Genomic DNA, 25,216 nt, shown 5'->3' with positions numbered 1-25,216 from the left:
ACCGTGACTTATTATAGTCATTCACCAACAGCAGGCCTCTCTGGCTGCCTGTCTGTCCACCCACACTGCCTGTCTACCTGTTCGTCTCAGGACACAGAGCCTTTCCACTCTGCAGCTGAATTAAACAGCTCAATGACTAAGCAAAGCTTTTTTTTCCTGCTTTTACTGCCTATATTGTCTGTCATTTGCATCCATTTCTGCATCATTGTCTCAAAATAGATACTCCTACTTCTAGATACTCCCCACAGGTGATATTTATGGTGGTAATCACAGTCAAATGCAAGGCTGATGGATTTTTTTTTCATATTTTCAATAAGTCCAATGAAGAGAGCAATAGAAAAAAAAAAATCCTATTTGTCTCACAGTTGGAAAATGTGCAGTCTTGCACAGTTACTTAAAGCTCAAGATTTGTGTTGTGTCATTAGTACACTAATCTCTGCTCATACTTGTGGCTTGTGTGTCCTCACCAAGGTCTTGCAAATATCTGATACTACAAAGGAAACTTGCTTCAATATGTAACATGCTTGGATCAAGAATAAAAGCACACTTTCTGATTGTCGACACTAGCTTACTAATGTTTTGCGTTTTCCTCTCGCACGTAGGAGTCAGTCATCAACTGTGACACATTAAAGTCTCAATTTTTTTTCCAATTGCAGTGTCATTCTTTGTTTCCGAACAGAACTGGACAACCCAGAAGCCAGGGTGACGGAGATCCATCTACTGGTGCATCGACTCCCGGAGAAGAACAGACAGATGCTGGAGCTGATGATGAAACATCTGGCCAAGTAGGCGTAGATAACAAATGCATGAATACCAATCATTGTTATTTCGTTGTATCAGACGCTGTGCACTATTTCCGTATTACCCTGATAATAAATAAAGTATTTATCTAGTTAACTTAGTTTGAGCTGTCACCATGTAGTATTGGTGGAAACAATGATCCTTTCCTCTCATCTCATTTCATCTCTGCATACACTCCTTAGCTGGTTTTCTGTTGTTGTCCATCCGAGAGGATTAGTGCTCTGTGTGTTCTCTGTATCAGGGCAATGCACACTGAAAATAGAAACCCATCCAGCAGCCGCCATCAAATTGATGTTCTCGACTTATCCCTGGAACAGAAAGAGGCATTAGTGGTGATAAGGCAGGCATACAAGGCAGCACGGTGGCATAGTGGCTAGTACTGCTGCCTCACAATAAGAAGGTCGTAGGTTCGGTTCCCAGGCCTGGGGACCTGTCCAGGGTGTATCCCGCCCTCGCTCAATGTCAGCTGGGATTGGCTCCAGCACCCCCTGTGACCTGGCAGTAAAACATGAATGGATGAAGTTCAACATAAATCTGGTTTACATGTGAATTATGTTTAAACAGAATCCAAATTATGTTTCTTTTAATTCAAATTAACTCCTAACTTCAAACTGTGGTAATGTACATGAGCAATTAACCCCAGTTTTTACATCGCCTTCTAGATAGCCATTGACCCGCAAAGCCACCAAATCACTTCTTTTCTGGAGATAATAGGATAGTACTTTGCCTGGGAGCTGATTGGAATTCATTGTTTTGGTCAAGGGCTGTCCAGCAGAGCAGATGCTGATGAGCACTCCAGATGATTAAATTCAACAAATCATTTGTAAGACTCTAAAGATCTTTATTTTTCATACAGCCCATTTCCTGACAATTGACTCTTCGTTTTCTCTCTGCCAGGGCTTCAAATCCTGCCACAGCCTCCTCTCTGCAAATATTGGACAGACTCAAACATGTTGACTGTTTGTAAATTAGATAGCCCGAAGCCGCGTCAGCCCTTAAGTACAAAAAAAGCCGAGCATGACACTGTTGGCTTTTGTGTAAGAATTCCTCTAATGCAGCCAGCTGGCATTGTGCTGTCAGTATAAACTAAATCTAAGCCCTGTAGCTTTATCGGGCTTTTCTTCAACAGCAGCAGCATGATATAATGTGCGACACAAGGAGAAGTGAGCCATGTTTGTACAACATGTAGGCAAATACTAATACAAGCACTGGGGACTGTACCTGGCTTTAGGCGATTATGTTACCTGACAGTTGTCATCATGACTATCACTGTTTTATAGGGAGACATCTACTCTCGGTTGCTCTTGGTTGTGCGTTAAATATCTCAAATATAACAAGGAACAGATAAACGATAAACAAGAGCTGTTAATTTTTAGCGTAGAGAAAAACAGGTGACAAGAGCAGTGAGGTTCCTTTCAAATGGTGAAGGTATGACAGGATTTTGGATTTGATTTGGTTCCACCCGCTTTCTGATGCCTTCTACAGTGTGGCCAGTCACCACCAGCAGAACCTTATGACCGTCGCTAATCTGGGTGTCGTCTTTGGGCCGACTCTGCTCCGACCCCAGGAGGAGACGGTGGCGGCCATCATGGACATCAAGTTCCAAAATATTGTCGTTGAGATCCTTATAGAGCACAATGAAAGGGTAAGAGTGTGTGAGTGCGCACGCATACAAAGGTTAAACACAAACAGCAGCATTTAGTACAGGTTTAACAGAGTCCTCTGACTTTGCCTAGGGTGCTAGCTTTTATGTAAATACACATTAAACCAACAAGTGTTGCACCCAAAGCTACACTTGCACATACAAACTGACAACAACCGTGTATGTTGGACTGCAGATCCACTTTAAAGCCACTTTCCCCCTATAGGTACAAGCAGCTTATTGGCCACTCAAGCTGCTTATACATGTCATTATACCACCAGGTACATCGGCATTAGTGCTGGATAATTCGGCACTCTTGTAAGTGCACTCACAGCCAGTGATACAAACACACATGAAGACAAATAATACAGAGAGAAGTCAGTGTTAAAAAGCTGACACAAAACACACATTCATGTATGCATGGATGTGTTACCCGCCAACCCACAGCTGTGTCTGCATGCGATGCAACAGTAATCACGTTTCATGTGATTATGCTTATGAAGTTTTATTTTGCTTTTCTGCAACCAAAGCAACAAATCCAGTGTGATTAAAGAGTTTTCCAGCACCCCAAACTTTAATTCTCCTCCTTTCTCCTTCTTGTGTGAAGTCATGGGTGTGGGGCTGACAAAAATAAGGGAAAAAAATTGCAGTGATGAATGAATGGATTCATGTCGATGACGCCTCACCTGGGCTGCAATAACAGATTAATAGCAGCAGCTGTGGGAAAAACATAATTTCCGAAAAATGTTAAGATTCTTAATAAAAAAAAACAAAAAAAAAAAAAACATGAAAACCAGCCAATATCATCACAGCATGAGATTTTGTGCATTTTGCTTAATCACGCCTGAAGGAGTGAAAATCCATTCTGGCGGTCGCAGTCAGTGGCACAAATCACAGCCTGAATGTCTTCAGTCGTTAAGGTTTTGCAAATACAATTGTTCCTGGTTAGAAAATGTTTGAGATGCAGCAGTGAGCAGCTTGATTGCTGTGTTTCACATGGCCTGACCTGGAAAGGATGCAATTAGTATTAGTGTGAAAATTGTCTCAGTTCACAAATTATACCTACTTTCTGAAACGAGAGAAGAAGGCAAGAATTATTAACTTGGCGCTTTGCGACTCATGCAGTAGGACAACTGGTGGTTAAGCATGTCATGCAGCTTTTTTTAGTACAGTTTCTGTATCAAATCACAATCTGGCATTTGTTGCCAGGGTGTGGATGTTTTAACGTTCGAACACAACATTGTGATCGCTATTCTAGCCCTACATGAGTTCAGATAGGAGAAGCGACGTACATTTTCCCACAGTCACATTTGAGAAATGAAATAGCTTAATGCATGTTTTAATTTAGTCTTAAGTGCTTTGCTTTTGGACTTGAATTATTGTTGTTGTTGTTGTTGTTGTTGTTGTTGTTGTTGTTGCTGCTGCTGTTGCTGCTGCTGCTGCTGCTGCTGCTGCTGCTGCTGCTGCTGCTGCTGCTGCTGCTTTGGTTATGCTCAAACCTGACTTGTTCTGCAGATATTCAGGGATGTGCCGAGTTCTGCAGGTGGTTCAACCAACCCGCAGCTCAACCTGTCCAGGAGAAAAAGCACAGAGAGTAAAGCCCCGTCCTGCAGCGAGAGGCCTCTCACACTCTTCCATACACCAACACATTCCCAGAAAGGTCAGCTGAACCAGTTGGATATTTGTCTATCACAAAAATAATAACAATAGTTGGCTCACACCTGCCATTTGATGCTGTGAGATAAAAGAAGCCACCACTTTCTGGTGTCAAGCGTGAACAACAGGTTGTCAGTAGTTATGTTGTTAGTTTAACACAGTGAACCACATGTGATTTTAGACAGCGATAGAGATTTCAGCACCGGAAAATTTGTGTCTGTGTAAAAGTATTTGCAGCAAACATGGAAAAAATGCATCTGTGTGAAAATACCATAGAGTTAATCTTTCCATGTTCTTGCAGGTGAAAAGAGGAACAGTGTTGTCAACGCCACAGTCAGCGAGCTCCAGCAGTCGGTTTCCTCTTCTGCCAACTGTAACAGCAGCAGCAGCAGTAGCAGCAGCAGCCAAGGTCGAACCCCGAGGCACAGCCTGACCAGTAACGACGGAGAGCAGGACGCCCGGCAGATCCGACCCAGCTCACTGTAAGTGGGACAGAGCAGTGATACACAACTGTACGTCTGAACAGTCCTTATTCACTGTAAGCAGAAGAAAACTGTCTCAGCGGAAAACAAATAAAACTCATTGGTGACACATTGGTGAAAAATAAAATCCATAAGGCAACCAGTTTGAATTAAAAAAAAAAAAAAAAAGATTCTTAAACACGTTCTTAAAGACTGCGGCTCAGGGAATTTTGTGCAAACACCATCAAATCAAAACACATAAATGCATTATTAAGATGTGAAGAAAAGCCCAAATAAATAGGAGCTTTCCAGCTTAACAGTTGTGTGGGAGCGATGGTAAACTTTGGATCCCTTTAGATAGACAAGGAGATATATTGTATATACACAAATGCATACCTTAACTTCAAAGGGACTCAAACACATGGGGTCAAGAATGTGCGCTCACACCGAGACACTCACAGGCACAGTATCTTAGCTGAGCACATACACACGCATCAGTGCACACACTTACATTTGTGCCGGCTAAGAGCTTAAGCAGTGGAATAGTCTTGTGACTCACAGGTTGTCGGTTTAAACCCCGAAGTATCTGGGAAATATTCAGTTTCCCTGAATGAAAGTAAAAGCAAGTGCACCATTCTCACACACACACACACACGCAGAAACGTGGTGTAGCCGTTACATAATTTACATGTCTTGGATTTATTACAGTGTGCCCGCTTTCCACGTTGCCTAACAGTCACAGGTCTGAGCAAGCCCTGTGAGATGTACCGCATATCTTCATCTGTGAACATGCCTGTCTTGGTTATCAGGTTATTAGCAGGTAGCAAAACACACAGAAATGCACAGTGTCTTTATTTCTCTGTCTGTCAGCATGGAATTGTTGTTTTTCAGGTTATTGTCCGCTCTTTGCGTTGACATACAACATCAACACCACCAGTCATCTAATTCACTGCCAGAAGCCTCACAGAGCTACGAGAACAATCTGTTGCCAAGACGATTGCAATTTAGCAGGGATTATTTTTCTGGCTCTGGCTCCCCTCTGCCACGGCTGCTTCCTCTCCTTAATTTTCCCAACCTCCTTAAATGAAACCTTATGACCCACATTTAATATGCTTCCACTCTGTCATAGCTCTGAAAACCTCTTGACAAGTAGCAGCACCACCTAAATGTAACATGTCCTGCTTTTGACACAGGAGACAATGTAAATACCAGTTATTAAGCAGTTCATAAATAGATATATTACATTGTCACTTATAATATGTATTTACATTTTTGGCATTCCTTAACACAAAAATAGATGCAGTGTGTCGTCCATAGATGCTTGTTTGTTATTAAAAAACAGTTAATAAATCTGTTGCAGTATAGAAATTAAAGTTCTGATATATAAGAGCTGAGAGAGGACGGAGGAAGAAAAAAAAATCTTCAGAGAATATCTTCATTATGAGTCACATCAAAGAACAACTCATTGAGCATGACAGGGCAACTAATGGTGCGTTAAATGACACGCTCACAAGGTTCAATCCTTCAGTACTTTTCTGCTCTCAAAGCCATTCATGTACAGACAGAGTGCTGTTGAGTGTTTTTACATATGTTTAATGTGTGATGAAAGACTGATAGATCCCCTAATTTGGACTGGAAGTCATGTGCTTTTTACGTGAGAAAAGGTCAGACCTACAGCAGAGGAGCCGAACTGAATCAACCACAGATGGGCGAAGGGAAACTGCATATCCAAAGCTGAAGTACAGTCGTCAGTGGAGTGTGAATCTCAAAGGAGCTGCGGTGGGCAGGATCAATAGTTTGAGCCTTTAAAACTGTGTCAGCTTGTCCTTTTAGAGCCCTGCATCATGGGGATCATGGGGAATATTTTAACTAACCAAGGGAAGGGAATGAGTTAACCAATTGTAGCAACAAATACAGTGAGAATATGGCAATTAACACATTTGGATGATTTAATTAAGCAGCTTATTCATATAAGTAAATAGATGTTTTGCAATTATTTTTTGCAATTTTTTTGTAATTGATGAGTAATGAAGATGAGAAAGATTTCACATTTTCCATTGAAATATTGAATGATAGATCCTTTTTTTAATTAAAAAAGACAAAAAATTACACCCCCAAAAATAGATTTTTTGCCTCCTTTCAGGCACCAACATAGAAAGGCAGATGAGTTTTCATAGCTCCACATTACCTTGAAGCAAATTTTTTATTTAATTTTTTTAATTTTTAGCTTTGACGCTGTTACTTTTAAACAGAGCTCTTTGTTGTGTATTTTCATACGGTTGGACACGTTTTAAATTCTTTCACATACTAATTGTTCCCCCATGAACCGATGTACCGTGGTGAGTACATCAATTGTAAATGCCAAACTGTCTCTTTCCTTTTTCTCATTCTTTATTTTCATGGAGAGTGAAGAGGCAGTGTTTCTGATGATCTAATTTCTTTTTGGCTTTAGCACAGAGAACCAGATTAGATCTACTTTCACTGATTCACTTTACTTTTTTTTTTTTTAAATAAATTTACTTTTTGCCTGGCAGTCTCTCATGAGGGATTCGACTATTTTAATTGTGGTTTCAAAGCTGCAGCCTTCACAACAATATTTTTTGTGTTTTTATTATTTAAATCCATTAAGTTCAGAAAATGTGCTGCCGCCCTCAAGCATTTAATTTATGAATTCATGTAACACCAAAAACTTGATAGGCATCAAGTGCGCCTGCATGGTCAAACTTGATGTGTTTGGAGCACGCTAATGATGATGTGAATAATAATAATTACACACAAATTTTCAGAATAATGAACTGATAAGTTAATTATGCTGCTTTTATTTCTATTTCTTAAATTGTAATATCAGTTTTGTTCACATGTATGTTCACCAATAATAAAAAAGGAGAAAGCCTTTTAGTAAAGCTGGAGTTTAGTAAGCTGGAGCTGCCGAGCTTCATTCACAGTGGGTCAACATCAATCAGGAAGAATGGAAAGTGAGGCAGGTCTGGAGTTAAATTGTGGCTGAAACAGAGAGGAGAAAATGTGAGCAGCAGGATGGCGGCTGTGATGGTTGTTGTTGCACTGAAGGGGATTAGTGCTGTCCCTGAATGATTAAGATAACAAAACACGAGGGGGACGGCGGTAGCTCAGTGGGTTGGGACCTGAGTTGGGAGGGTCGCTGGTTCACGTCCCAGCCCGGCCAAGGAAAAGGTGGCATGGGCACTCCAGGGCACTGCCAAGGTGCCCCCCTGCGCTGATAGCGGCGCCTTCATATCACTCTGGAAAAAAACAGTGCATGTGCATGGGCCCCGTGCGTGTGTGGTTGTGTGTACATGTCTATTTCAATTGAGAAAAAAAAAAAACATTGTTGTGTGTGCATTGATTCTCTCAGTGTGTGTAAAATTGACAATAAGGTGGGAGGCAGATTCCAACCGGATGAAACAGAAAGCAAATTAAGAATCATTTTACAGACGACTTAATTTATTAGTCTGCATTTGTATGAAGAAATGCAGACTGAGGGAGGAAGCAGCACAGTTTAACCAGCTTAACTAGTCTAATCTCTTCCCTCTCCTTTGGATCAAGTTCAGTCAGCAAAATCCCTGAAAACAAAGATAACACGGTGCGAGGATTACTGTGCGACATAAATAGCAACTAAAATTTATGATATGTTCATTACTGAACTATTTCTGAGAGCCATTTGCACCCTTGTGTTTTTACTAGTTCACAGACTTGGCGTTTGCATGTCACACTGATGTACTGTGCAGAGTTTTTAGGCTGAGGATGATAAATTCCTCTGCAGAGAATTCCTGTATAAGTTATAAACTCCTAATTTGTCACCGTGAAACCGATAAACAGCACAACTGTTACATGAAAACATGAAGACAATAATGGTCTTAATGGTTGATGCATGCTGTTGTTGCTTGTCACATTTGCATTTGGGTCTCCCTGCATTGTGTGTTATGACAAAGTGAATGAATTTCCTGTCAGAAGGAAAGCAAAGAGATCAACCAAATGAATTCACGCTGTTCACCTGAAACCAGCTGCTTCGCCGTATAAACTCGTCAACCTTAGTTTATTTTATGCCACGTGTGCTATACGATCGCTCTCTCAGGAGAGAGAAAACATTGATTTACAACGATTCTTATTCTTTTGGAGCACACAGTAGTTAAAAATATCTTGACAGTCAGCTTGAAATCAGCTTTTCCAGCGGGTCCACTGGAGGCTAGGGAGAGAAGATGAATGGGTTAGTTCATACGACAAACAGAAATTGAAGCAGAGAAAGATGGTGGATTGTTGGAACGCCACTAAAAATCCACAGATTTATAGAAATATATAAAGTGCATGAGCTTTATTAGTTCATTAAGGTGAAAAATAGTACAAAACCTATTATATATTTAAAAAAAGTATTGAATCTGCTTGATTGAATGTATTGACTCATATGTTCCTGTTAGTTATTTGTAATTGAGTTCTTGAAAGAACATTTTTAATTTTTACTGTATCGCTGAAAGATTTCCATTTGTGAGGCAGAGCTGCACACAAGTCAGTGGATAAAGTTCAAATACTTCCAGTATTCACATACTGATACTGTCAACTCAATCATCCATCATTCTACCCAGAAATAACGGTTGATACAAAAACCAAAGGCTATGTATACTGTGTGAGCGTGTATGTATGTGTGTCTGTGTGTGTGTGTGTGTGTGTGTGTGTGTGTTTGCGTGTGTTAAATGTGTTAAATCTAATACAATCAGTCCTCGATTGCAGGAGGACTGCACTGTTGGAAAACACAGATGAACAGCTAATAGCACAAGAAAGGAAAATACATTCATCACCTCTGTTTTGTTTGTGTGTGTGTGTTTGAATGAGTGGGCTGTATTTATTTAATACAATCATTATCTTGTATTAAAATGTTACAGTGTCAGTATCGCAACCGTATTTTCACAACACAGACAACTGCCTGTTACTCACTGTTACTATGCTGCTATTTTTTTCTTTTGTGAATCATTTGAATGCAGCGAATCTGTTAACTACTCCAGTCAAACGTCAGTTCTCGGTTGATTTGACATCTTAAATCGGTAGAGTTATGAAACCTTTAGAGAATGGAGAGCAACTGTCTGATGTTCAGTAAGGAAAGTCTACAGACACGGTTTTTGGGTGTAATTGTCTCCAATTAGAGGCATGAAATATCAGACTAGTAAGACTTTCTCAGTGTCATTTTAGTCCATGTCAGGCAAAACAATTAAAGTGGCGGAAAATATATTTTAGTTTGAAGTACAATCAATCATGATGTACATCAGCCTTTCTCAGTATTATCAGTGCTGCAACCTGAATGCAAAGCAGTGACTGCTGCTCCTGTTTATGTTTTGTCTGAACACACATGTATTCGTTAATCACTAAATAGATTCTTGTGTAAGAAAAGAAAAGAAAAAAAAAAAAAAACACCACAAAGCCTGTTTCAAAACTCTGTCTTTTTTAACCACTATCCTTAATGACAGTTTGGAAATGAGAGAACTTTATTGTAGATGTGCTCCTCCCTGAAACTGGAATAATTTTACTACAGCTTTGCGTAATTGGAGTGGATGGGTAAGTAAATTTAGTTCTGCTGATTTGGCGTTTCATATCTACAGACTGTAAAATTCATCATGTAACTCAGATATTCTCAAGGTACAATAATCAGACTCAGAGAAATGGATCTCCAGTGCAGTCATTTGTTTTGACTTTGAAAACTCCCCAGAATGAACCGTTTTCTTCATCATGACTATAAGCCTTGAGCTCAGGATGTTATTTTAGTCAGAGGTGGAGCACATTAAGGCGCTCATGTCACCCTTTGAGAGCTATTAGGGAGTCAGTTTCTCTTGGAGCTGAATGTTTTGAGGTTTGTTTTGTAACTTTTTTTCTGCCCTGCGAGCTTGGAGGTCTTTCTTTTGTTCCTTGTGTGCTGCAAAGCTAATGCAAATAGATGTGAGAGGGGAAAACTGATTAGTAACATAAGCTTTCCGAAGGTATAATATTGAAGTTAATGTCAGATGATGTTTGTTTTGACAGGTGGAGAAATGCTGTAGTACTTAACCTTTTACTTCTTCGATTACCTGTTATTTAATTTTGGTGGTTATTTCATTTCCTGTTTGCAGGCTCAATCCAAAGAGTCGTGGCAGTATCCCAACCAGGTGAGAAAATGACTTTGATTTAAGAGTCAAATTTTTCTCTGTCGATTACGTAGCAGTCATGTCTGATTTATTTCTGTCTAATACTGCCACTGTGTAATTTTGCATGTATGTGTTCATCAGTGCAACATCTCCCAGTCCCACCTCGCCTCGTTCTCCCTCTTGGCCGATGTTCTCGGCGCCGTCAAGTCCTCAGCCAATGTCCTCTGCCTCCAGTGACTCTTCTCCTATTAGGTTGGCCAATATAATTTGTCTAAATATTTATTTTTATAATGATAATGATGGTAAAAATAGCACTGATGCGCTTTATTTTCTTCCTCTAAAAGATTGAACAACTTTAAAACTGTGAAATGAAATTAATGCGGCGATATATCATTGCGCTTATCTTTTTTTAATAATACTTTAAGAAAGAATGTAAAAGTAGTGACAGATCAAGGAAACATAATCTAAGCAGATAAAGCGCAGCAGCCTTCAGCTACCAATCATTCTCTGGGAATCCTTAAATATCAACTAACAGCTTAAATCACCGGAAGAATCAGAGTTAGAATTATGTCAGCAAATAAAAAAGACTCTGTACAATATGTTTACTTTTGTGGTCAGCATAAAAGCAGCCCTGAGATTGACCTTCAAGTAACTCAGCAAGTGAAATGAGAAACTGGAGGTTGTGAAAGTTTCCATGTTGCTATTATACAGTAAATTAAGAGCCGATCATTGGCCTTTGGTGTGTGTGACACAGTAAAGAGAATAAAGTAGTATATCTTGTGTACAGAGCAGGGGAATTTGACTCAAGCACTCATCTAGTACATTATATGATCCTTTTAGCAGTAGGCTAATATATTAATATTTGCTTCAGTAGCTCTAAAGTAGGACGGTATTATAGAAAAAAAATTCTCCATTGGACTGCAGCTTCTCCTTGAATCCCCTTCAAGGAGCTATCATGCAGTGAGCAGTGTAGGAGACTTTTGACCTTTTCCATGAAAGAAGAGAATCAATATACAATCTATTTTTACACAGATTAACTAGCAGTCATTCTTATATAAGCATCTTTATATAAATTGGAATAAAAATGTACCTTATTTGGGTGAAGTTATTTAACCAAGTCTTGGCAGACAAACTGTGCCACTCACTACATTTCAGTGCTTCAGGTTTCAAGCTTCAAGTGTCCTGGTGCTGCAGGAGAAGCTGTTAGCAGCTCACCATCGCTGCCACCACTTCAATCCCACAAAATCCCAGCCTTTCCTTCAACCACTGGTCTTTCAATGGCAGTTAGCACGTTCTCAGGCCCGTGGAGAGGAAAATTATTGTCTATTTGAAAATTATATAGATGGTATGTGTCGAGAAAAAAAAACAAAAAACAAAACACTGTTAAAACTATAACAGTCACTGAGGTTTGACAGCATCTATTATGATGCATGAAACAGCTCTTAAGTACCAATAAGAGTTCATATACACGAATGATAATGTGTGTGTAGCTACTGTAACTGGAGGTTCCTTCGGCTGTTTGAGATGTCCAAAGAAACATTGTTAAATCTTTTTTTTTTTTTTTTTCTGTCTCAATGTCTTCAGTATTGCAAGCAGGAAGGCTCGAGCGCTCTACGCCTGCAAGGCAGAGCACGACTCCGAGCTGTCCTTCATCGCTGGAACCGTCTTTGAGAACGGTGAGTCAGGCTCCGAGCTCGCCAGCAGAAAGAAGACGGGAAAGAATGTGGGTTGGTGTTTGTATGAAAACAAACAATTACTGTTCAAACAAAAAAGAAAAAAGGAAAAAAGATTGCTGCATTGGGAATTTTGGCTCGGCTTCATTTATTTTGCCTTGGTGCCAAATTTTATTGCCAAGGTTGAAAATATGTTTTAAGTTATCCAAACGGTCAATGGTTCAGGCCTAAAAAATGATGACTGAAAGGCTTTTAAGGCCATTTTCCCTTGGCTACAATTTTAATAATAAATTCATTGGTTCCCTGTCATTTCTGAAGTTTTTCCTTTAGAATTCATTCTAAAAGGAATGTGCAGAAAGACGATTTTTGATTGGTATCATTCGGTTAATTCATAGCATAAAATGAAATATTTTTCTATTTGTTGAGTACGTTTGTGTTTTTTTTTTTTTTTTTTTTAAATCCAGTGCCTGTCCTCAATATGCACTTGCTTTTGTTGCATATTAGAGGATGGTGAGCAGACTGGACTGTAATAGATGCAGTCAAATGCAATGAATTGCTTTTTGCACACAGGCAGAACTTAATATCCTTCAGATGGAGGAGGCAGTTGATTTAACAAGAACGTGTTGGAAATATAATTCTATTTTTTGATATCCTCCTTTTTTCCTTTCACATTTTCTTTCTTTGCACCTCTCCTTACACGGTCTTTGTGGTCATCTCATGCCTAATTTCATTTTCTCCAACAAGGAGCTCCCAAAACTGTGAATTATGTTTATCTTTCCACAGTCTCCACTGAAAACCAGAATGGCCCAACAGGAAAGATAATAAAGCTTCTTAAGCAGTACTTAAGCAGTAGCTGCATAAAAAAAATCTGTTTCCCTGAAGTGAAACTCACGAACAAGGCAGGAGGGGATTCACTTTTTTTGGGTTATGCCGCTTGTTGTGTGCTGGTCTCTCAGACTCCCAGACCCTAAATAGAATAGGCAAAGTAACGAGTGTTGTTACGTAAGGCAGATCGGTGTCACCAGAGCCTTTTTGGTCAAAATGTGAACTTGGGGACACGTAATCCCTACAGAGGCATCTCAAAACCCCTGTGTGCTCTCTGCCAGCCAAGGACAGAGCATCCCAGCTGTCCCCACAGAGCTCAGACTGCAGCCTCACCGTCATAAGACAGAACAAACGGTTAACAGCAATGATCAAACACAGATGACAACTCCGTGCACTGTCTCGTCTTCGGTTCACATTTGGGTTTGTTCTTCTGTCCCTCTAAGGTAGCTTGATTTGTGAGGTCGATTCTGTGTGAAGACAAAAATGTGGCGAACGCACTTTTATTTGATTTTTTTTTAACTCCTGCCGAGATGTTTTTATTTCCTTCATTTTACTTGTTGATGCATTTTCTTTCATAACTTCAGAATCAGGTCATACCACATGCTTACATCCCATCATCCTGCCTCACGATAAGCCAACAAAAAAGAACAACCCACTTTCATATCTAGGATTTGCTAATCTAAGGAATTGAATGCTTGATTTTTCTGAAGTAAATATTGTGCTCTTAAGTAGTAATTGGAAGTTCAGCACGTTCACACAACACAGAAATTGAAATTATTAATTATGTTGGATTTAGAATGGGTCAAAGCACTGTGTACAAATTAAAACCTGAAAGAGGTAATAAATCTACAGAGAAATATCTGGAATTCTTCATTTTTAATAGTAACACACAGCATATGTCCATTACTATTCAGCTATTTTATAATAGCTTCTACACAATATTATTTAAGCAGTTATCTACTTCTCACATTCATCTGCATCATCTGATCAAAACAGAACATTTGACATCTTTCACCCTGGCGCGTATTTCATGTTCACTTATTAGCAGCAATTATGAGTTATTATTACCCCGAACTCCTCCACTCTCCCTCACTCTCTTTCTCTCCATCTCTGTTTGTCTCTCTCTATTGCTCTCTCTGTGCTGTTCAAGTGTCTCATGTTCACGGATATGTATGCTTCTCTCTGGAGTTACTGAAACAAATTAAATGTTTTCTTTCTCTCACTTTTCAGTTCATGCCTCCAGGGAGCCAGGCTGGCTGGAGGGGACTCTGGACGGCCGAACAGGACTGATCCCAGAAAACTATGTGGAGTTTTTATAGTCCATGGCTGAAAAAAGTCTTGAACTGGATCATATTGGACAAGAAATGACCAAACTGGGCCGAAGGGGACTAGATTTGACTGCACAGACTCTGTTAGACCATATACTTTACTGGACTGGACCATTTTTGTTGAGGTCACTCTTGTTTCGGTTCGAGCTAAAACTGGACCAGGCATAATCATATCAAACAGATATGTTGCCGAAATGAAGTGGACCAGAGTGGACTGGGGAGGGACCCGAGAATTGCACTGGAGAAAAAAAAAAAAAAACAGGAAAAGGGAAAAAAAAAGTTACCAAGCCCTCCTTGGTTCTGGTTAGTGTTGGATTAGTGTGGATGACTTCTCAAGTCCTGGTGAAGATGATGTGGTAATCAACCAGGAATGTGTGTGTGTGTGTGTGCGCGTGTGTACAGTGTTTCCAAGCTGGGAGGCTTGTGATTTTTTTTTCAGCCCTTGCTTTATTATTTTGAGCTGTATTGCAGCACTGCTTCAGCACCTCCTCTTTTTATGACAGAGGAATGGAAAGCTCTGTGGAGATGGAGGTGCTGATAACAGCAAACTTAATAAAAAAAAAAAAAAAAAGCAAGTTACCTCTTAAATTTGGACTTGCTAGTCACCACCTCTGCAGTGTTTGCATTATTGCGTATCCCACTGGGGGGTTGGGGGGAGTGGAGCTTTTAAACCAAATTTAAATGATTGGGTTTGGCTGAATGGCTCCAAATGTGTTTATGAGCACTTTCTGTGTCAGTCCAGTAATTCCCCAGGACAAGATTCAACCTGGCTAATGTTCCAGAGCTCCAGTTCAGCAGGAGCCCCAGGGCAGATCAGCACAGGATGAGGTTGCCTAGAAAGCAGTTTGCCAAAAGGTCAGTATCAGGTTTCTCTTTTTTTTTTATTTATTTAATTTTTTTTTTTTTTTATAATGCCTCTCCCTGCAGAGCGCTCACAGAAAATGTGAACATTTTCAGCTCCACAAGCTTATGACTGGTTTGCAATAGATTAAAAACCAAATCCTGCTGTTTAAAACAAGCCCAGCAGTGAGGCCTCGCTCTGCCTCCCCGGCCCAGACATCCTTTGCCTGTTGGGTAATAGCAAGACCCTGTATCTTATAAATATTGAGTCATTTTTGCACTATTTTGGCCAACTTGGGAAATTTTCACCGAACAGGATGTTGCATTTCCATCACAGAGCAGGTGTCCCGACATTGTTCCTTTTCACCCCAGACATACATGTTTGAAACAGGCCAGGTTGATTTTTCCTCTTGTTCTCACAATCATCCAGATTTCTCCTTTAGACGATTTACTCTTCAACAGCATTTGGAGTAAGCAAACAGCTAAAGACATTGGGAAGTCATCTTTTATGCAATAAGAACAGACATGTTAAGCTGAGGATCTTTTTCTCTGTCTGCGTAGAAACTGAGACTTTTTGTTTATCGTGTAACTTGGTGAAGTGGACAGAAATGGATTCATAAGAAAATGAAGTGTAGATGAATCATTTGATAAAAAGAGTTCAATCATTTATCAGAGCTGTTCATGTACATTTGTGACAACTGGTCTGCTTTGGGGCTCCAATGGTTTCATGACACAAAGATTTTTTTTTTTTTTTCTCTTTTCTTTGATCATTTTGGTGAACGTTATTGTTGATGCTTTAAAAAAATGTTTTCAGTGAATTTTTTAGGACAGGATATTGAAAAAATTTCAAAAAATCTGAATCAAAGGAATTTCAAAAGTGAGAGTAAAAAAATGTGAAACAAGACTACTTTGTTCATATCTAAGCTTCTTATTTATGAGACTTTCTTATTGGCGCAAACCTGAACTGTTTTCTGTTTGAGGTGTTTTAATGACATTGTAAAAAAAAAAAAAAAAAAAAAACAACACTTGATATAATTTTTTTAAGTATAAAATTTTATATTTTGTATTTTTAGCATACTAACTTAAATCCTTCTTTGTTGCCCAGATTTTTGTATCATTTAATTCTATCTACAGCCTTAAATATTCCTTCAGGTGTTCTGGTGAATTGATAAGAATGTGCAGAATTAAAGATGAATGGTGATTAGCTACAGCTGCAGATTTTGGTGCTTTTTATTTCTTGTTTTTGTTTTGGGTTTTTTTTTTTTTTTTGTGCCCATTCTGAACATCTATTCTGTGGGCATACTTTAAATTTGAGGACAGGACTGCTGTGTCAAAGAAGTCGCACCAGAAGTGAAATATTTGGGCCAGAGTCAAGTATTTCATTAGAATCAACAAGCGGTTTAGCTTATAGCAATTTTTACCTGTCTTGCTTTTATAGGTGTTGATGAGGCTATTTTGGAGCTTGAAAACAAGACTACACAAGTCATTTTTACCCAACAATTAAAGCTAAGCTAATTGCCTCGAAGTTGCACTAAGTGGTATCAAGCCTACTGCATAATAGGCATGCTTCCCAAAGTATGCTTAGTATAATGTGATACAATAATTTCTAGGTCATTTGAAAAAATTGGGGCTTGGAAAAGACTAAAAGAAAACATTGGAGCGAAATGTTGGAAAACAGAAAACTTTATTGTGTAAGATATTTGAACTTAAGAGAAATCAGTCCTTCCAAATTTCCACTTTTTACTGGTAATGACAGAAACATCAACCAAGGTGTTACCAACAGGATGCCAATTCGATGTCAAAGAACAACACAGATAACTTAATTCAACATTTAATCAAATAGGTGAAAATATCGACACTGACTACAGAAGAGGTGTAATACAGAAGTAATACAAACTATCGCTTTTCTTTAAACAAACATTTTATATTTATTTGTTTTTTTTTTTGTTTTTGTTTTTTTTTTTTTTACATTGGATTACATTTACATAACTGAAATATGAACATAACAGATTTCAATGAAGGCCATAGCCATATATACCAGTGAAACATGATCTGCCCTTAATCTTTAAAGATAATATTTGCATGTATTTTATACAAAATAGACTTTATCAACCAGTAGGAGGGTAGTGCAATTCCATCAGGCTCTGGCAGATTTACTTTCAAGCAAAGATTCAACTTTGTGTGTGTGTGTGTGTGTGTGTGTGTGTGTGTGTGTGTGTTTTGGTTTCAATTTTAAAGTGACCAGTAAATCCTCACAGGAATATACATGGGATCCAAAGCCTTGACCTTTACAAAAGATACCTCTGAAATACAATAAGAAGTACTACCAGTTGGATAATAAGTGCTACTTAAAATGTAACTACTTAAATACTTCTTTTTGTGTGTTACTTTTTATATATATTTTTTTTCTCCTCTGCTTTGGTCACTCTCGCACAAAACCTTCCCCAGTCCGCCTCACCTTTCATCCCCGACTCCTCCCCTCCTCCTTCTGCTGTCTCCCTCATTTGCTTATAACTTTAAAACACAGTGAGCATTCGTTTAGACTTCCCCATTGACTCAGAAAATTTACATTTACTTCACAAGACAAACATGTTTAACACTTCCTAATGTATTCAACACATCTACCTTTATCAAACACAAACCAACAAACAGAAAAATATTTATTTTCTCGACTTGTTCAATGTACAAAAAGAATTGAGTAAAATTATTATATCAAAGAGGATCAAGCTGATGTATTCAAAATCACAGAAAAAAATTGTCCTTTTTTTTTCTTTTTTCTTTTTTTTCTTACAACAGATCAATCTCTAAAAGCATTGATATTTGTTAAGGGTTTCCTGATTTGAAATCTTATATCTATGGCTCTCTGTCTCCCTTTCGCAAAGGCCTTTAGTCGAACGTGAAGCTGAAAGGCAAAAGAGAATGTGCACTATAGAGCTTATGTCCATGAAAAAATATTTTGTAATATGAGACACTGTAAAGGTTGCGCTGGATATGTTGGTGCCGCTATATACACCTATGGCCATTTAGAAATGAGCAGGGATATGGTTACACCTACGCCCTAAAGCTGGTATTCTGAAGCGCCACCACCGGGGTAACAGCTGTAATACTGTATGCAAAGTTACCTAAATAAGTAGACACTTGAGTCAAAGCTTCCCCAGTATGATCTGCAGTATCGTGAGCAGCATCAAGACCAATTTCTTTAACGCCCAAGGCCATGAGACCCGAGTTAGCAGGTGAAGCTGAAAGCCGACACTGTACATGAAACGACCCTGCTGCGAGTGACCATCCTTTGGCAGAACCGCTGATTAAAAACACGATGGCTCCAGGGGAATGGTGGCTTCTATGCATCCAGAACCTGCTGTTTTGTTAGCTATAAGTAACGCAGAAATTACTAGTCTCTATGGCAACCCGCTACCTGGTCTGTTAACTGCCATTCAGAGCTATGCGCTGCAGAGGGACGAGTACCATTCAGAGTAAACAGCTGAAAATTGATATGGTCGACATTTTAGGCAGAGAGGCCTGGCAGTTACAAGAAATGGTGAGGGGGAAAAAAGACCTGCATCTATTATTTTAGGAGGGGTGGTGGTGGGGGGGGTTTTCACAGAAGCCAATGTACAACTGCACTGTCTATGAGGTTTTGCTTTGGCTTTCGCATGAGCTGGTACAATCATATTTTCGCATTACAAATGTACCAAATGCTGATCACTGCCTGTTTGACAGTAGTAGAAAGTCCTGCTTGTTTTGCAATTTCAAAAATACAATATTTTGTGCATCTCCAAAAAAAAAAAAAAAAAACAAAAAAACAACCATATCATACATTTACTTGGATGATAACAATCAGTGCTTTTAAGCTGGTGTAGGTGTGACACTGAACTAAGATCTTTCTCATAACTGAGCAAGTTATACAAACCACATGATGCCAGATTACAACTGCATAAGCACTCTTTAACATCTCCAGGACCAAAACAAACAAAAAAACCCAACTTGCTCTTACATTTGGCACAACATCCAGATGATGTAGTCACTCATAGCTTGAGCTTTAATTGCATCTTCTACCAAAAACATTTCAACTTTAGAGGTGAAGTCATACTCTTGATATCACAGGCTCCATTGATTTTATACATATGTATACATATATATATGTACATATGTACATATAGACATAAATATATGTATATATGTATATATAGGTCACAAATTATTTGAATGCTTTTTCCCACCTACACAAGTACAGTATTGGTGAAGTTAATCATTTACAGAGAATTAATTAATAAACTTTCAAGATTTAAAAAGTCGAATCTGTAAAATCATTCTCCTGTTAGCATACAACACAAACACCAGGAATGATTTCCTCTCTTATTTGACCATTCTCTGCTTTCTGAGATGGTAGCATGCAGCCAGGACAGGTAAATGATCTCAACTACAGTTCCATATTTTTAAAATTAAGTTGAAAGCATTTATCAAGCTACGTCCTCAGTATGAACGCGGCAGGCAGTGAAAGGACGGTCTTGAATTATGGCTACTTTTCAATCCACAGACACCTCCGATGTTTTTCAAATTAAGTTCACTTCTGGGGGAAAAAAAAAAAAACTCATTGGGTTGACAGCACCTGATTAAACTGCAAAGGACTGTAAACGAATTTCATTCCATTTAACAACTTGCTGATTATTCCATGCGCTGCAGTTTCATTCGGTCCATCAGTCTGCATCTTTAACATTGTATTTGCTGATATCACCTGGATTTGAGCAATTTTTGCTCAATTTGATTCTAATCTGGAGATGCAGTATACTTATCCAACGTTCTTCACGTGGGGAAAAGACACATGAAATCTTTGAGACTTTTTCCAACAACATTTAGTGATCCTTTTTTCTTAATATATATATATATTTACTTTTACTGCTCTTTTTTCAATCTGTATCAAAGGCTGCCTTCCTTATGTGCATGTCTGGGGATAAGAACAGATAGAGAGCTGCCCACATTAAAAATAAAAAACAAGCAAAAACAAACCACCTAACATGGTGGTTTGAAAAGAAAACAAATCGCCCGCATGGAAAAACTGAAACACAAAATATGTGGAAGGATGTCAGGGTTACATTCTTATGTGAAGAAACACAACAGCTTAGAGAGGATGGCTATGAAGAGCTTAAAAAGCTAAAAGGCACTGGTTTTCCCTTCTCGGATACATCCTGTGTAAACATTTTGATTTGTGTCAATGTGTGTGTTCTTGGTATGCTTGTGTATGTAAGTGTGACTTTGAGTGTGGTCAGAAATGCATGCCTGCATAAAATAAATGGAGAATATTCCTAAATCTGTTTTTCTTTTTTTCCATACATTGGTCAGGTATATAAATCTTATTTGTTTCACGTCAGAAAAGGTGATTGGTTCACATCGTAAAACAGTTCGTCATCACTGTCCTTGGATCGAAAAGGGGGGAGGTGGGTGTAGATTCCCTCATGCCAGGGTATGTTTGCAACTTTTCTATGACTTTTTTTTTTTTTTTCATCCCCCTTGTTATGACAGATGAGTGAGTGCTCACTACATTCTCTGTGCAGTGGAGCTGTGGAGGGCAAACGGAGATAAGCTGGGCAGGTGAGCGGCAGAACATCAGGTTTTAACTTGGGGCAAGCTTCAACAGCGGCCGCTAATCCGGTGAGTTGGTCAGTGTTGTTAGGTGTCAAGCCGAAGGAGGAAAATGGTGGTAGAAGGAGTTGGCTTATCAGTGGAGGTGGGAAAGAGATCGGCAGAGGTAAAGGAGCCCAGCGAAAAATGACAATAACCACCAAAATGAAGCCTGCCCTCAAGACATTCAGAGCCACAACTTTTCCCCTAGAGGCCAGATTCGCAACCAGGAAGGGATACAGGTCAGTAGTAGGGTGTCCGTCTGAAGTTTGGCCAAATCTGGGACCAGATTAGGAGGCATGAGGCCACAGGTATTGTGCTCCTGGAGGAGAATTTGAGTCATTGCTTCACAGTTTAAGGCAGTCATTTCTGATGAAACAGAAGAGGCTTGACACTCCCATCTTTGAATTTTGGTATCTGGTTGGTGATGATCTCTGCCAGCATCTCTGGAAATTCCACACTGAGGGTCTTATTCACAAAGGTGTAGAAACAAATCTGGAGAAGACTTTCAACCATCTGAAGGAGACGTCCAAGGGGGCACAGAGACATACAGAGTAGTAAATTTGATAGATAATGTAAAGATATGTAAGATTTATTCCAAGAATAATTTAAACTAGCCTAAAGTAGGTGGTAGTGGATCTTTAGGAGGAGCATGTATTGAGATCTGTGAGTGTATTCTGGGTTTAACACTAATCAGGATTTTGGACAGAGACCAGCAGAACATCAAGTTATTGATTCACTTCAATCACAAGATGTTGCCAAAATCTTGTGAAAGAAAGCCACAGGTCTACTTAAAATATATGTACTAAAGTGAATTAAAAAAAAAAAAAGCAAAGACATCTTAACAGTATATGGTGTACCAATGTGCGAGTTCATGTGTTAGTCTGACCTCCTGCATGGAGTCCAGAAGCTTGGTCAGCTGGTAGAAGCGCTGCCAGTTTTGACTAGCGTTCTCCTCTCTCTTTACGATGGCTTTTCCCAGTTCTTTGATGTATGTCATCCTGATCTCGTCAAACACCGCCTGGCTCTTCAGGCCGTCTTTTGGTACTACGTACACACCAAACAGAAGCACAAACACAGTTATCACGAGACCCATCAGCATCTAATAACAATCTAATCAAATCAGACTTATTTATACAGCGCCAAATCATAACAAAGTTACATCAAGGCAATTCACATATAGAGCAGGTCTAGACCAGACTCTTTATAAAACAATTTAAAGAGAAAAATATCCCCCGATGAACAAGCACTCATGAGCAAGCGGACAGGCAGGCAGGCAGCAAGGCTGGGAGAGGGAGAGGGAGAAGGCTGGGAGCCTCTGACGGAAGCAGAAGGTTTTTGGCTTTGACTGTATCTTCCTACAGCTGCTGATGCGAACAGCTGGCTAAATGTGTCTGAAACTGAAAGCCCTGCAGTAATGTTGATGTTTGTCCTTGATCCTGTTCTCTATTGGAACAAACAGCGCAGGCCGTTAAGGTCTAATATGTGGGATCCAAATGAGGGTAAACACTCACAGACGCACACACGGGCCTCCTGAACCAAATAGCTGTGGAGGCAGTGGAAAATGTGCAAAACTAAAGGTAGCATCAAACACTACTGAGCAGTACCCTCACTTAAGTCCATGAGGAACAGTTAGTGTTTGAACACACACCTAAGAGAAAAAAAAATCCCCAAAACATTATGATGCCTGCATGTGCAGTGTAATTTCAAACCCCACACTCTGAGGATTACCACAGTGCGGCTCACTGGTAAGACACTATTAACCACAACTGGCTGAAAAACATCAAGATGCAATTGTCGTAATGGCCGTGTCAACACATCATGGATTCCTTGTCAGTCTGGTTTGTGGCACCGTGCCCAGGCAAAACCACAGTCACTGGCCTGGAGAATATGCAAAGCCAAAGAGGGCAGGAAGAGAATAAAGTACTGCGAGATTTACATAATTAGATAAGTGCTATCTGGCCTCTGAAATATGCATTGGTAGGTCTGGCAGAGAGACAATTTTGAAGAGCAATAACTGATTTCTGCCCACTACTTTGAATAATTTCTACAAAAATAAATGAAAGAAATGTGTGATCAACAGGGATTTGACATTGAGAGGAAAAAAGCCATTGTGACCCATTTATGTGCGTTAATATGTTCGTTTTGCATGGTGAGACGATGTGGTGCTGCAGATATTAACACTGCTGAAAGCGAGCTCTGCTGGGAAAACAGGTATAATAAATTAAATTTACCCATGGGTGTTTAATTTTCAGTCATATGCAAGAGATGCAAACTGCTGAAAGCAAAGTTGTCCTGCCCTGATTGTATTTCCATCATTGAGGGGAACAGATGGAAAAAGCTCTCAGGTATGAAGATGCAACCAATGCTCACTATTGAAATGTCATTCTGTGTGAAGTGCATTTTCCCTTGCCTTTCTCCAAGAGAGAGCTGGAGGGACGAATGCTTCCACAGCAAAGACAAATTTACATAACTGGGGATAAGTCTTGGTTTTGCTCTTTATTTTTTTCCATCCTACGTAATGCTGTTGTGATCATTTTAATAAAAGTGCTTTACTATTTCATCTTATTTAGTTAAAGGTCAATTTTATTTTATGGCTCATCTTCCAAAGGTTTTCGATAATTTATAGATTTTAAACTTAAACAAAACAATGTTGGTCATCATTTCTTCAGAACAAGTTGGGAATACAATTATAGAGCTCTGCTGAGACCAAATTTCATCCAGCAAAACTTAAATGGTCATAATTGGGAAACAGGTTTTGCTGTTTCGATTTAGGCAATTTGTGACTGTTGATTACACAAGAAGCTGTGTGTTTTTCCTCCGGGATGATAAAAACAGCAAGTGGTAGTTAACATTTTGAAACTGGAAGCAAATCTGTGTTTTCAAGACAAAGCAACAACTCTTCATGATGACGGGAAGACAAACCCAGAGAAGCACAGCACGATAGATGGTGAAATGATTCTTGGAAGGTTCTAGATCATCAGTGTCATTTTGTGCTGACGCTGCTTGGTCATTAATAAAACAGATCAAAACAAAAAAGTAATTTGTCATTATTTCTAAGTGATGTCTCCAACTGACCGATGAAAACGTTTAATATGCTACTTTTTCTGCCATGTATAGAGCTTTACAGAAAAACACCACATCGTCACATAACAAAAATAACTGAAATGATGAATCTATCATCAGTATTGTCGTTAAATAATTTCCTGTCAATGTCCTGTCCTTTTCATTCCAGATCATTCTGTTAGAGTTAAAAAATAAGAAATTGTTTTCCAACGCCAAGATGGGAGGAGCTGTGAGTGGAGGTGTCTGCAGTTGGCACACCGAACCAAACATACACCGATACGTTTCCTCCGTTCCATAACGTGCACCATGCTACTGTGACTAACTGGACCTCCCGGTGCTCAAGGCTGCAACAGTGTTACACATTTGTTGCAGTTCAAGAGTGGTTTTGAGGTCCCTCGTAAATCCCAAAATACTTGCAGTGCCTGAAATGTGGAAAACGTTTCCAAAGCGAAGCGATTTCCATTTACCTGTACTGAGCAGCAACAGGACCTTCATGCACAGGTACTCATCATAGGACACTTGCAGTCGGACAAACTCATTACAGATCTTCAGCATTTGCTCGCACTGGTCGGTCATGAAGGGCAGCTTCATTCTCTCTCTGAAAGGCATTCAAGGAAAAGGAATAGACAAAATAGATAGATTAGATAGATAAAAAATAGATGACGGGGAAGAGGTGGGATACACGTAGACCAGGTAGAGACAGCAGGGGAGGGAAGAGAGATGTTCAGATTAGATTTAAAGCTCTTTCACTCATCCTGTTATTCAATTCTCAATAAACTGCCTCAGCAGGGAAGCAGTTCAGCCCTGCAGGAGAAAACCGGACTGTGAAATCAGCGCTGATGGATTTTCACACCTCACTTCCACTAACACACAGCCCACATTACTTTCTACCTCTCAAATCAATAGTGCACATTCTCCAGATTTGTAACCTTGGGTTTAGAGCTGCCTATTCATTCTGACAAAATGCCGTGCCACTTGCAATGACTTCATCACCTTTCATTTGTTTTGTTTTTTTTTTGTTATCCATGTCCTGAGTTAACTTGTGATCTGGGGAAGACTCTTCTCAGCTCAGACCTCTGCCTCCAGATTTCCAATAAATGCATGAGCGATTTGTTGTTGGGAGCGAGAGCTCGGTGTGTTTGCTGCACCCTTGCCATCCGGCATCAAGTAAACAGCATTT

The 25,216-nt window shown here is 39.4% G+C and overlaps 2 protein-coding genes across 5 annotated transcripts in view; one reads left to right on the top strand and one right to left on the bottom strand.

The window, feature by feature from the left end:
• LOC115053885 (rho GTPase-activating protein 26) overlaps positions 1-14,502 on the top strand; it is a 66,222-nt gene extending 51,720 nt beyond the window's left edge. Inside the window, exons 18-25 of one of the 3 annotated variants that reach the window (XM_029518749.1) lie at positions 680-785; positions 2,287-2,446; positions 3,959-4,103; positions 4,401-4,581; positions 10,671-10,706; positions 10,827-10,937; positions 12,270-12,361; positions 14,414-14,502. In XM_029518749.1, the coding sequence (XP_029374609.1) occupies positions 680-785; positions 2,287-2,446; positions 3,959-4,103; positions 4,401-4,581; positions 10,671-10,706; positions 10,827-10,937; positions 12,270-12,361; positions 14,414-14,502 (920 nt within the window). The remainder of the gene's footprint in view (positions 1-679; positions 786-2,286; positions 2,447-3,958; positions 4,104-4,400; positions 4,582-10,670; positions 10,707-10,826; positions 10,938-12,269; positions 12,362-14,413) is intronic. The other 2 variants (XM_029518750.1, XM_029518751.1) reach the window with 2 other exon arrangements.
• A 2,757-nt stretch (positions 14,503-17,259) lies between these two features.
• LOC115053884 (glucocorticoid receptor) overlaps positions 17,260-25,216 on the bottom strand; it is a 61,357-nt gene continuing 53,400 nt past the window's right edge. For both annotated transcript variants that reach the window (XM_029518747.1, XM_029518748.1), the window contains 3 exons: positions 24,504-24,634; positions 21,860-22,017; positions 17,260-21,486 (listed from right to left, as the gene is read on the bottom strand). In XM_029518747.1, coding sequence (XP_029374607.1) covers positions 21,334-21,486; positions 21,860-22,017; positions 24,504-24,634 — 442 coding nt within the window. In that variant the 3' untranslated portion in view covers positions 17,260-21,333. The remainder of the gene's footprint in view (positions 21,487-21,859; positions 22,018-24,503; positions 24,635-25,216) is intronic.

This window comes from Echeneis naucrates, chromosome 14, assembly GCF_900963305.1.
Source record: "Echeneis naucrates chromosome 14, fEcheNa1.1, whole genome shotgun sequence".
Classification (NCBI taxonomy): Eukaryota; Metazoa; Chordata; class Actinopteri; order Carangiformes; family Echeneidae; genus Echeneis; species Echeneis naucrates.
This window is presented reverse-complemented; position numbering and strand designations above follow the sequence as displayed.